This window comes from Lipophrys pholis (genome assembly GCF_963383615.2).
Source record: "Lipophrys pholis genome assembly, chromosome: 3".
NCBI classification, from domain to species: domain Eukaryota; kingdom Metazoa; phylum Chordata; class Actinopteri; order Blenniiformes; family Blenniidae; genus Lipophrys; species Lipophrys pholis.
This window is the reverse complement of record NC_137627.1, coordinates 30,351,163-30,364,359: the sequence shown is the minus strand read 5'-3', so window position 1 is coordinate 30,364,359 and position 13,197 is coordinate 30,351,163. Positions and strand designations below refer to the sequence as shown.

The 13,197-nt window shown below is 44.2% G+C and overlaps 1 protein-coding gene across 2 annotated transcripts in view; it reads right to left on the bottom strand.

The window, feature by feature from the left end:
* Positions 1 to 352: 352 nt before the first annotated feature.
* Positions 353 to 13,197, bottom strand: part of tenm4 (teneurin transmembrane protein 4) — a 178,032-nt gene continuing 165,187 nt past the window's right edge. For both annotated transcript variants that reach the window (XM_080459788.1, XM_080459789.1), the window contains 3 exons: positions 11,570 to 13,184; positions 8,381 to 8,523; positions 353 to 3,398 (listed from right to left, as the gene is read on the bottom strand). In XM_080459788.1, the coding sequence (XP_080315914.1) occupies positions 2,640 to 3,398; positions 8,381 to 8,523; positions 11,570 to 13,184 (2,517 nt within the window). In that variant the 3' untranslated portion in view covers positions 353 to 2,639. The remainder of the gene's footprint in view (positions 3,399 to 8,380; positions 8,524 to 11,569; positions 13,185 to 13,197) is intronic.

Sequence of the window (13,197 nt, the reverse complement as noted above, 5' to 3'; positions counted from 1 at the left end):
AAAAGTTTCACGTTTACACTGAAAATGCTGTCCATATACATGGAAATGGCATAAACGATGAAAATTTTGTTTTCATGTTGGGTCACTAGTGGGTGCCGTTGTTTGTTTTGCAATGAAACCACGCACATGCACGCCGAGAACAATACACTATAAACATTAGCAATGGGAGTACACAGATATTTGTATGGACAGATGACCAAGTTGCATTGTTATTACGGTGACTATCGACTGTAAAACCACCAAGTCTCAGGAGAAAATGGACTGGGAGTCATGACACTCTGAGGCAAGCATTGTGGTTATTGTGGGCTCAATCTGCTCCAGGATCCAGCATATAAACCAAAAGACAAAAAGTAAACACAAAATATTCCCTTTATTTTTTTTTCTACCTTAAGACTACACAGGGTCACCGATGTAGCTCTAAGAGGTATCTACATTTGCATTTTATTTACAGCTTAATTTGATGTCTCTATATGTACACGGTCAAAGAGAAGCGCTAAAAACACAGTGTTGAGAACAAACCAAAACTCAAAATGAGTTCAAAACTTTAGAAAAAGATACAGTCTCATGACGCAACAGTTCTCAGTGCAATATTCCACAATGCAAATATCTTTCATTCATATTATGTTGAACATACATTTTTTTCTTGTTTTTTTGGAGGAAACAAAATGTCACTGAATTAAATGACATCAGACAACAGAAAAAAAAAAAGAAAAAACATGTTACTGCTTTATCGTTTGTACAGATTGAGACACATGGTCATGCCCCCACCGGCCCCAACACACACACAAACAAGTTTATGTTTTATGAAAAAAAAAAGAAAGCCCAAAGCAAAATAAAATGATAAAGTCAGGAGTGTGCAGTGGCTTGGCATAGTTCAAAAAGTACCAGAAGTCATATCAATTTCACCATTTCCAAAATAGTCTCGACTCCTCTAGTTTTAGCATCAGGACATTTTCAAATGACGTAAATCGTCCTTTGTGGTTTCCACAAAGGGAGGATACAGAGGAGCTAGAAAACGTCCATGTGTGTTCTTTCCAGGTTGGCGTGTATCGACGACCTTTAGTCTGTAAACGGGAACTAGTGCACCTGGAGGTCTAATGCATTTCAGCCAGCCGTGGGAATGAGAGGAGCCCTATTCTGGAGAACGAAAGCACTTTCGAGGCTGACCAGCGGGCGGCCCGTAGGGCAAAGGCAATTTGTATCTTCCATCTCACCCACAACATGATGCAAAGCCGACCTATCTCAGTGACTAATATGATAACTTAGCACAGATCACTGACGGACCTGCTTCGTTTCACTCTCTTTGTAGTCTGGTGTCTTAAAAATGTTCTCATACCAGAGCTGGGTTGGATCGGACAGCGTGGCAAGGAATACTGACTCACGGACAAACAGTGCCTTTCAAATGCAGTTCAGACTGGTAAAACGCAGGCGGTCTAATGAAAAACACAGTCGTTGATTTAACTAAACCACCTTCCAGAATTTATTCCATGTCTTCAAACACCCTTAAGTATTGTTCAACTACAACAATTAACAATAAAAGGGACAATAGTTCACATTAGTTTTTTTAATTCACATTTGTTATACTGTTAATTCATATAGCTATTTATAAAACAAACCTAAAATAGAATTCAAAACCGGTCCTGTAAAATACCTTTTGATGTTTAATACAGACATTATAACTCCACAGGATTTTCTTACAGGGGTGGCTCTTCACTCTTTTCATAATCGAGTTGTTTGACCACAGTCAAATTAAAAAGGAGAGGAGAAAAAAAAAGGTTTTGTTTGTTTTTATTTTTTTATGGAAATCAATTCAGATTAAAAAAAACAAAAAAACACATCTAATAAAAGGCGTGGCATCAAATCCCTTAGCTGGCTTCACCAACCTCCCCCCCCAACATATTTAAGCTTAATTAAGCAGTTCTGCTAATTTGGTAGTTGATGAGAAAAGGCCAACATGCACAGTCAAGGTGCACTGAAGCCTTCCAAGCTAAGACGACAAATGAGTATCAAGCCTCCTCTTCAAGAAAAATACGAGACATCACACAAAGGAAGGTGCTTTGACAAGTTCAGCTGGGGTTTTGATGAAGGGGTCTACCGCGAACAGAAATCTTTCTCATTATTTATGGATGACTGGGGCTATGAGGGCTTCAAGTATAAAAAAGAAGTGATTAAAAGAGAAGGAATCTCCTTGGCCGAGGTGCAGAAAAAGGCAGAATGAAGCGAGCTTGTGAATAACAATCTGCGAGTCTGGCAGCAGAGTTAGCCAGTGAACATAATGCATTACTGATACTCCTTTTGGATTCCTTTGAACAGAATCACCAACAGGGATGAGGAAATGGAGTCACAAAAATGAGTCAAAGACATCACAAGTGTTCATCCTCTAGCAGCCGCACTTGGAGGGCAAAGACTGTTAAGGAATTTTCAAAAGGAGAAGGGCACTCTTCTATTAATACAGTGCAACTGATTGCAACCTTTTTGTTTTCTTTTGTTTTTTTTTCTTTACAGTATATTAAAAACAGTCAAAAGGAAACCAAAAACAAACAAACAAACAAATAAAAGTGGTCATGTACACAACTGTCTTTGGCAAGAAGTCCCGTGTCCCACATCTGAGTCAGTCACTCCAGAGCCTCGTGTTCATGTCACCTTCGGCCCATTTCGCTCTGTCTCATGAAATGAATGTTGTTGACGCTGTCTGCCAGCTCGGGGTATTGGTCAACCGAAACCACATAGTATCCGTCGTAGCCTTGCACCTTTCCCGAGCCGAGGAGCTGCTGCTTCTCTCCCTCAGTCCAGGTCCGCGAGCCTTCCTCTCCGTCCCTCAGTCTCTGGCGCTCCCGGGCCCAAGCCTGGGCGACTGCTCTCTGCCGGGCCAGCTCCAGCACCCGTGCTTTCTCCTCGTCCACGCTGCTGCCGTAACGCGTGTTCAGATACAACGCGCCGTACTGCAACAGTATGTCCGTGATGCGCCTAGTCCTGCCGTTGAGGACTGTGTTGACCTGAGACACCGTCACGTTGACGCCGTTCTCCAGCGTGCGCCGGCCCACCGTCATGCCGATGAGGGCCAGGTCTCCTTCCACCGAGCCCAGTTTGACAAAGTAGTGGGTGTCCATCCCGGTGATGGTGAAGTGGAGGTTCTCCAGATAGACAGCGTCGTTTAGAACCGCGGCCATGCGGCGCCCGTCCTCGTTGGCCAGGCTGATGATGTCGGTGCTGATGCGCCCCTCTCGGATGGCGAATTTCACCCCTTTACCGAAGATGGAGCCGCCCGAGGCGAAGATCTTCTTGTCCTCGGTCTGAGGACATCCTGCACTTTTGGCTCTGTAGATCTGGCCGAAGCGTTCTAGCTTCACGAAGGCCTTCAGCTGCCTCTGAACTTCACACTGGACGCCCAGCAGAGACTGCAAAGCAAAGACAACTCTGTTTAGTCTCAGTGAAATATCTCTCCGTTTGTTGTCTTAACGGGAAAATCCATTCAAGCACTTTAAAGATTGGCGTTCTCAGTATTTACGAAATATTCACTTCTGATAGCTTCACGCTTTAGCTTCTATCAGTTATCCTGGTCCAACTCTGCAAGTGAACTGCGAATGAGAATAACACTTCCTCAATGTCATTTCAAATATTTCAGAGTCAAAGCTAACTGATATCTTTTTGTATTCTTATATGAGTGAGTGATGAGGATTTGACACCGAAACAAAATGGAAAAACAAACATCATCCTGCTGTATGACACAATAAAACATATGAAACAGATAGGTGTACATTCAGAACACCATTTCCCCCCCACAAAAAGACACTAGAGAAAATATAGATATTGCCTTGCTTGCTCATTTGATTAGACGTCTTTATTATGTTACACAGGAAAATAATGATGAAATTGCATGTGTTATCCATGGCAAACAAGAAATCAGGACTGCTTTGAAGCTGAAAATGTATCACACACAGTCAAGGTAGGGGCAGAGGTGTTTGTCAGCAAATGCAAATTTCTATGATCATTTGTGACAGGCATGATATTTGGAAAAAGGGTAAGATTGCTGGCTTCTGACAGCCATGCTGTGCAAACTAGAAAACAGGACTCTCTTGGTTACTAGTGTATGTATCTCATACCTTGAGGGATCAGAGCTTTGTATAGATACCACATACCCATCAGCCAAAATTAAGACTTTGTCCTAACACTACTTGACAAGAGTTGTTCCTCGGGAAGAAAGAGGGATGTTAAAATGGGGGGAGAATGATATGAAATGGAAGCAGGCCAAAGTACACAGCAAGGCAGGAGCCTGAAATGAGTCTGAGCAACAACAAAAAGGCTCTCAAAGACTGGGCCTTCCTGCCATCACACGAGATAAGAGCCTGTGAGCATCCTGAGGAGTCTTTGTCAACAAGTCACATCCAAAGTCTTCCTGGCAGTTTTTCAAATGTTATCTCTCCGTGCCTGTGTTAGAAGGTGGCTGGGGGACTGGCTGGGGCTGAGTGCTGCAGAGCAGGGGAGCAGTGACCAGTGCACCCGCCTGCTCTTCGACGTGACATCACAATCCTGCGAACATACGAAGTGGGTTGTGGGGTTCGCTGGGCTGCAGGATCTCTCGATCAACGGCCCCAAGAGGGGGACACTTCATTCACACTGTCCTTGTTTACCATGCCAGTGTGTGACCCGGTCAGCTGTCCCAGAGGCCGCAGGAGGACGGGGGGGCCGCGTCCTCCACTTTACCGAAAGAGCCTCCCATGACTCTCCCGTAGAAGCATCGCTCACAAAGCATTGGGGCAATCAGCCTCCAGCAAACCTAGAATGAGAGATCAAGCCTTGTGCGGCACAAACTTCATCTGTCTGGGCCCTCACAGCATTTTTCAATCTGTGTGTGGTTTTAACAGCTCGGCGAAATATAAGCTTAAGTGGACGGAGATAGAAAAGGCAGGCACACTTTTTCTCAAGGATGAAATGAAAAAAAAAAAAAAAAGAAGCCAGCTGTACAGGATATACCACATGTAGTTTCAAAGTTAGATTTATGCTTCAAAAAATCCAGCACTTAATTGGGCTGTCTGGCCATCTCCGGTGAGGATCAACGTTGCATCAACCATCTCAGCACCGCTTTCAAAGACAGAAATGGAAAGAAGAATATCACGGTCTGGCTCATATACAAGGCACCCACTAATTATCTCAATCTTTCTTTACATGTCATTTGCAGTCCATACTCTAGAGGTGTGCTGCCAGCTCACAAACATGAAAAAAAAAACACCAAAACCTTCAAATCTAGGCTAGCATTGCTATTTAAAGCCTCAATTACAGTAGTTTTCAGATAAATTACAATCTATCGTGGGCAATCTTGAATATATAATTGAGTAGCTGAGGTTTTAGATGAAACATTTCCTTTCAATGGCATTATTACTCAAATGGGCCTACTTATAATCAGTATTTCTGACAATCAAACTGTACAGCCTTAAACTTAATTAGTTTTAGCATAATGCAAGTGGCCCCTGGCTAGCTCAGTTGATAGAGCATGAGACTCGCAATCTCAAGGTAGTGGGTTGTTGTCCCGTGCCGGGTGCCACCTTCCTGTGAGCTCCCCACCCGCAGGAAAGGTTCTTAATCGGTGCAATGAGATCTAGGTGACAATGCGATCTGGGTGACAATGCTCAGACTGCCACCCCCGCGAAACGGATAAGCGGGAGAAAATGGATGGATGGATGGATGGATAATGCAAGTGTGCAACAGTCCTGCAGTGATATATGTTACTTATATTGTTGCACCATTACAAAAAATATTTTCTGAGTAATTCGGTCAGTAAAGGGGTCGGCAACCCGCGGCTCCGGAGCCGCATGTGACTCTTTTGTCTATCCGCTGCGGCCCCTTGTGCCTCGGTCCCACTGCAGTACATCCCTGAGCAGGACGGTACGGTAAGGTAAAGCGCTTCTTGAACCAACTGTGTTGCAATGTCCCACTACAGAGAGTGCAGTAAAATGGAGGCGGTGTGGTGAACGAGGCAGGGATGTAACGTCATTACACAACAAAAGTGGTGTGAAGAGTGCAGTTGTTGCGGCCACAGCTCACGACAACTGCAGTTGCGCGGCCATGTGAAGCTGTGAGCTTCCTTTTTTTGTGACACAGCGGAAAACTTTCTCAATCCAAACTGCAGCGTCCATCTCCTGCTGGATTTCCTCTCCTGTTACTGAGAGGAGCGTCTGAACCTCGTCAGAAGACCACAGTGCTGTGGAGCGCTGACGTTTCAATAAACCCAGTCAACAAAACAACCAGTATGTGCAAAGCGGCGTGTACGTGAACAATAACGGGAGTGTTTACAGCAGATGAGATATTTTAATATTGCCGACTTGTTGAGAGCGACGATCCTCACTACCAATCAGCAGACGTGTGGATGAACGACGCTTCATGTTCACTGCCACAGAGAGCGGCAATTATTCACTTAACACTAAATAATCCAGAATTACACAACTGAATGACACTGAAAGCCACGGATATATTATGTTAAAGTAACTCTGTTACATTAACATATTACTCAAGATCCCCATAAAAATACTTGAGTAAAAGTAATTGACCTAAAACTTACTCAATTCGTGAGTAAACGGTGAGTAACGCTTTTTATCATTTAGAAAATAACAAGAATTTTGGTAATAAATTAGTTTCTATCAATTTTAAAAAGCAAAATAATGCAATTATTTTAATATAGTCTAATGAAAAGGTAATGAGTTCCATTAAGAGTAGTGTAACAGAGTAAAAGTTGAGTTTGTTCTTCAGAATTGTACAACCAAGAAAATATGTTGCATTGAAACTATTCTCACAGATATAATGTATCTAAAAAGTAAAGTAGATGTAAGGGAGTGAACTTAACACACTCAACTTCAGATAACAGGAGCAAACTAGCTTATTGGTTTGGCATTTTTAATCATTGACTTTGGATGCATAATGAGGACTTGATAATAAAATCAGTGTTGAAAAGCATGGCAGCACAGTGTAGTGTTCAGCATTCCTTCCCCACAGTGAGAATATCCTCAGTTTGAGTCCAGGGGGCCTTTCTGTGCTATGTTTGCACATTTTCATTGTGTAAGTTTTGCTCCAGGCTCTCCTGATTTTTTCCACAGTCAAAAAAACATGGATTTGAAGTTAATTGGCAACTGTAGGTTTCTGCACTGCAAGTGTGATTGTGAGTGTGTGTTTCTGCGTTGGCCTGTTCAGAGCGTACCCTGCCTTCTCATAGTCAGTTGGAATTAAGCAGGATAGAAGGCTGATGGAAAGGTAGCATACATATGAATAGAAGCAACCACAACTCTCACCCAGTACATCCAACTACACCTGCAGCTGGATGCCAAAAGCCCACAAAAAATCATGTCTTGTAATTGTAGGAGGATGCTGGGAGTGCCTGGAATAAATCTCTACTCTCCTATATTTATCTTCTATACTGCTTTATACAGGATCAAGACAGTAAAGCACAGAGAGAAAAACAACCACACATACTCACAATCACACCTGCGGGCAATTTAGAGTCACCAATTAATCTTGAATGCACGTTTTTGAAATGTGGGAAGAAACCAAGAGTGATGGAATAAAACCCACTTCCAGTTAGAACATGCAAACAGAAAGACCCGCCCTGGACTTGAACTAACGGCATTCTCGCTGTGAGGCGAGAGCACTCGCTCAGCCTTAACCCTGGATATTCTTGCTGTAAATCATCAGTGCTAAACACAGCCCCACTGTGCTTCGCCTGCAGTTCATCATATTACAGCAATGTTTACACCCTGGCCTCTTTGCTCATGATGCTCTCCTGGTGGGCATATGTGCTTAATGCGGGTGGTAGGTCAGATCAGAGGTCGCAGATATCATTATACATATTATTTGCACTGCTTTTAGGCCTGGAGATAGCTGAGAACACAGTTTTATAATGACAAATGCCCAATATGTTTAGGTAGCAGCCAGGGTGTCAGGCAGCATGAATCTGCACTCTGATGGGTGGCATTTGTCAGTCGAGCTGTAACCAAACCCTGGAAAACAACAGTGGCCTCTTCAATAATTCAGGTGAGTTGGAGGCAACTTAAAAGGTCTGATAAAAGCGAGAATCAGAGCATGTCTACTACTTCTCAGACCTTGGCTAACAGTGTAAAGCTGAGATGAAATCAATGACCCGTGGTGGAGGGAATGGAGAGTGAATTTCCCTAATGGCAGGACAATTACAAGAGCTGTTTAGCCTGACCCCATTCCCCAAGATGAGGACTCGGGCCAGAGACCTAGCTCACTGGGCCATGTTTTGGCCGGATAGTTGGCATCTCCTGTGGGAGTCAGGCCACACAAAGTTTACCAATGATGTTGGATAAAAGAGGCACAGAAAGAGAAGCTGATCCGTGGTGAGACGAAAAGCGGGATCAGTGAGAGTGGCTACCTTGGTGCTGTCCCATTCTTGCGTCTTGATCTGGGTGCGCACCAACTCGTAGGACGGCTCCATGGTCTCAGTGTTTGGCTTGCGATAGCCAGGGATGACGTTGTACAGCTGGAAGCCAAAGGTCACCAACCAGCTGTTTACGTCTGCAGGGGCGGAGATGGAAGAAACCAGTGAAGAAGTGTCATGCATATGCTTTACGTCAGTGATACACACAATTAATATTCTCAACAGTTGACATTCCGCGGTCAAGTGGCTGACTCCTTGAAACCCTCCTCTCTCAGTCTGAGTACTTTATTTGTTTTGGGGAAGTGGACGAGCTATTCCAAACACTCGAGATGATGCTGATGATTCATGTCCACTCCTGCAGGTGCCACACTAATGACGCACAGCTGGGTCCCACAAATGCCAAGTGACATCTAAGAGGAGCGTCTGCTGCACTGATAATTATATACTATTATTTCATGTCATTTCAAGACAGCTAAGACTTCACTATGAGATGTTTTGAAGTCTTGCTGCAATATTCAGTAATATTTTTCCACCCCTAATGAGATGCTGGAAAAGAGGAAAGTGTCTGAGATTTTAATCTATGCAATCATGCTAATGTGCTTCGTCAAATAACCACCGCCGACACCGCCGGTATAGGTGCCGCCACTTCCCCGGTAAATAGGTTGTCAATTATTCCAACTATCACAGAGGCGGTAGCAAGCGCAGGCTGTTAAATCTGAGCCATTTGTTTCTTGTTCCTTTCAATGTATTTGGTACGTACTGCGGAATCATTGCTGTGACACTTGAGGTTCGAGTTTTTCTTCAGACTGGCAATGCCACATTGTGGCACCTGACAAAGCTTTTTTAAATTAGAATTTGTTTGAGGACAATGAAAGGACTTCATTAATTTAGTGAAAGGAATGTAAATGTCAAAGCCATCAATCACAATTGAGGCAGACCCACTACAGTACATCTAGCTAAGAGTCTGTTGAGCATTCAAATGCCAGTCAGCCCCCGATGGTGGACTGTAAAGCTGAGGGCCCTCTCTATTGGCAGCCAGCTAAATGGCTTTGTTGTACAAACCCCCCCCCCCCCAAAAACCCAAGTGGCAGGCTGAATTCCACCTAAACAGAAAAGGGACTGCTTATAATACTGTCTCAAAGTGGGGAAAAAATATTAACAGTGGAAATCTGCCAACATAAGCATTATTGAGTAAATACGATGCAGATTCAACACATCAAATGAAGCCAGATTCAACTGAAGTCAATTGGTTTAACCGCAGCATTTCCATAGAGTATCTTTAACAGTGCCGTTTTGCTTCCAGCTAAAGGGACTGACACAACAGACCCGGCATTGTGCTCTCCTTCTCCGCTGGGGTACTTTCACTGCCCTTTACCGCCTCCCTACTGCAGAAAACACTGAATATTTCTAGGAAGGGAGTGTTGAAAAAAGAAAGGGAGGGCTTCGCCGTGCAGCATTGTTGCCTTTGAGCGCGTTCAAAATTATGGCCGCAGGGCACATGCACGTTCATGTGCGCACGCGTGCATGCACACGAGAGACTCAACCTCGGTCTCCCAGTGGAAAAACTCTCAAAGACCTCCCAAGAACACTGCCTTTCTATTTAATTTGAGCAGGCTCTGTTCTTCCAAAAGTGGCTTGATATTTAAAGTAGAAAAACACCACATTTGATTTAAAACAAAAAGGGGGGGGGGGGGAAGTATTGTTTGCTATAAGCAACAGATGGAAAGGAGGTCAAAATTGGTGACTTTTTAGTGGCATGTTGAAGCTTCATGAACACGAGTTGATTAAGTGGGATCACATCAGTGTTTCAGATGTGATTTACTATAATGGTCTGAATTTAAGGCAGGCTCTTTTTTTTAAACAGATCTGAAAAAGTGGGTTCATTTTATATTCGGGGTCTTAGTCAGCACACAGTGTTTTGCTGAGTGCTGCATAATAACAGAGCGATTGCCTCAGAAATGAGAGGAGCAGGCCGGATGTGATCTGAGCCAAACGTCAGGTACACAAAACGAACAGCGATTTAGTGATCGTACCAGAGGGATGACGAGCCAGCTACCGGCATGGAATGTTGTTATCAAAAAGCTGCTCAAAAGCTTAAAATATTGCATGTGAAATACTTTCGATGGTACTGAGGACGACACGCTGTGGGAGGAGTAGGTGAAACCGGACCAGGAGAGCAACAATGGCCGAGAGCAGGGATGCACCGATAATACTTTTTAAAGGATGAGTGCAAGTACTAATCTTTAGCTACTTGCATGTACCAAATACTGATACAAGTTAAAATGCCATACTCCATTGGCAAACAATACACAAAGGCTGTTGTGTCTACAGTATGAACGAGTTCCCTCTTCCTCTTGATATTTTGGTCTTTCAGTCTTTCATACTTTTGTCATTGTCATTCATTTTAAAGAATCACCAAGACATTGCTTGTGCCCTCGTCTAACTGGGGGCTGACGCACGATGTCAGGTGATACTCACCAGGTTGTATCTGGGAGCTTTATTTTGCAGTATCGGACCAGATCCAGGTGTCAGTATTGGTGCATCCTTAATTTTGATCTTTATCTCATATTCATGTTTTATTTGTGCATAAACTACACTTAACCCATTTAAAAAAATGTTAAAGGTTGTAGCTTTTTTTTTTTTTTTTTTACAGTTGTGACATATGACTAATTAGTGTGTTTCTATCTCCTGATCTTATATCTACTGACTTTAAAAAAATAAGAAATAAAAAAAATCACAAGAGTAAAAAAGCGTTGAAGTTTTGAAATCTCTTTCAATACAATCATGGAGGTTAAATTCTTTACTGCAATAAGATCGTTCTCCAGGAATCTTTCAAATTATCATAAATAAATAGCTATTTCATCCTCATGAAAGAGAAATTAATAATACAACATCTTCTTTGTTCCTTCAGGTGAAGTAATAGAGACTAAAGGACGTGAAATGTGGCCTTGACAAATTTACAGCCGGCTACATTGCAGAGGATGACAGCTGCGGTTTTACAGGTGTCTATAAATGATTCTTTTAATTCTTTGACCGTGATTCGGGGGTATCACTTTAATATATTGTAATTAGACCGAGGACAAGCTGCAAGCTACAAGTTCGATGTAGAGGAGGGTTAGTTGGTTTTCCTTTGTTTTATTTAATGGGAAATAATTATATCTGTAAAGAAATGGAAGAATGTACCTGTCATGTAGCACTTTATTTCCTCGTTATTGCTGAGTGGGTTGTTGTTCTTGAACATGTACAGGTTGAACGGAACAATGTGGTTGCTGTTGAGGCGTTTCCAAATCTCGTGGTCAGGAGTCGTCCAGCGGCCTGCGAGGACGTCATAATCCCGTCTGCCCATGTGGACCAGTCGACTAAGCGGCTCATAGAGGCCGCCTTGGTAGCCGATGATGAGCTGGAAGCTGGGGTTAGTGTCGAGGTAAACCTCGCCAAATGCCGTGTGAAGGATCTGCTTAATCATGAGGCCAGAACCGCTGAACACAGCCAGCGGTGTTCCTATATTATCACAAGCCACATAAAACTCATCTCCACTGCTCAGCTCCATGGCGAACAGATGTCCCTGCAGGTCGTAATAAAGAGACGTGATCTCGGAGCTGGAGTGGTTGTACATGTGGGTGACTCGCGTGGGGCTGGATAAGTCAGCATAGAAGAACTGCAGGTGATGGCCCGAGCTGCTTCTGCTGGACACCCGCCGGCCCAGCCCATCGTAACGGTATTTGATACTCCAGCTGCTCACCTTGTTGTACACTTTAATCAGCAGGCCGGCTGAATTGTACTCAAAGTATTCGTTGCCTCGCTGCTTGAGGAAACCGTCTTCGTCCATCCTGTACTGGGCGTCTCCCAGGCGGGTGATGCGGTCCCGGATATCGTACCGTAGAGGCGTGAGGCGTGCACTGTTTCCAGGGCTAAGGAGATGAAGGTTGCCATTCAGGTCATAGCTGTACCTCCACAGAGGCTTGTCATTGATGGAGACAACCTGGAGTTGACCATCAGCATCGTACTCATATGTGTAGCGCGTGGTGTTGGCGTAAGGTCCGACTTTCAGCTCCTTGGCCACCACTCGGCCCATGTTGTCATACTGCACCATCATCCAGTACATGAGAGAGCGAAATATCTCATACTGGACCTCCTTCACTCGCCCGTAAGCATCAAAGTGTTTAGTGTGGGTCATCACTGCTGTGGTTATTATTTGATTTATGTCGTAATAGATGACTCCAAATTTCCCAAACTGCTCGGTTTTGCCAGATACGTCATCGTAGCGGTAGAGGTCGATCGGTAACGGTGTCTCGTTGATGACAGCCTGCATGCTGGTGACACGGAAACTGTTGTCATACACATAATCGAACCGGGCGTTGACCATTCCCTCTTCGCTGAATCTGAAAATCTGCCTGTCGATCAGTGGGCCGATCTGCCGGTATCGGATGGTGCACGTGAAGCCCTCGCTCTGCAGGTTGACAGTTTTCAGCATGCCGGCAACCTCGTCGTAGGAGAAACCGATGCGCGTGGTGTCGTAGAGGATCTCCAGCAGCTTGGCCAGCTTTCCGTACTTGTAGATGACCCTGCGGCCTGTGCCCAGGTAGGTGGTCTGCAGCAACTGGCCGTTCTCGCTGTAGTCCTGGAGCACCGAGGCATTGCCTTCAGGGGGGCGGTATGTATTTCTGTAGTAGCCAATGGAGCGAGAGGTCTCGAGCGTCTGCCGTGCTACGTTGGGCATGGTCACAGAGGAGAGCCGATCATTTTTGTCGAACTCAAAGATGTACTGTCTCTGGCTGTAAAGCAGCAGTACCATGGACTGTGAAATAAGC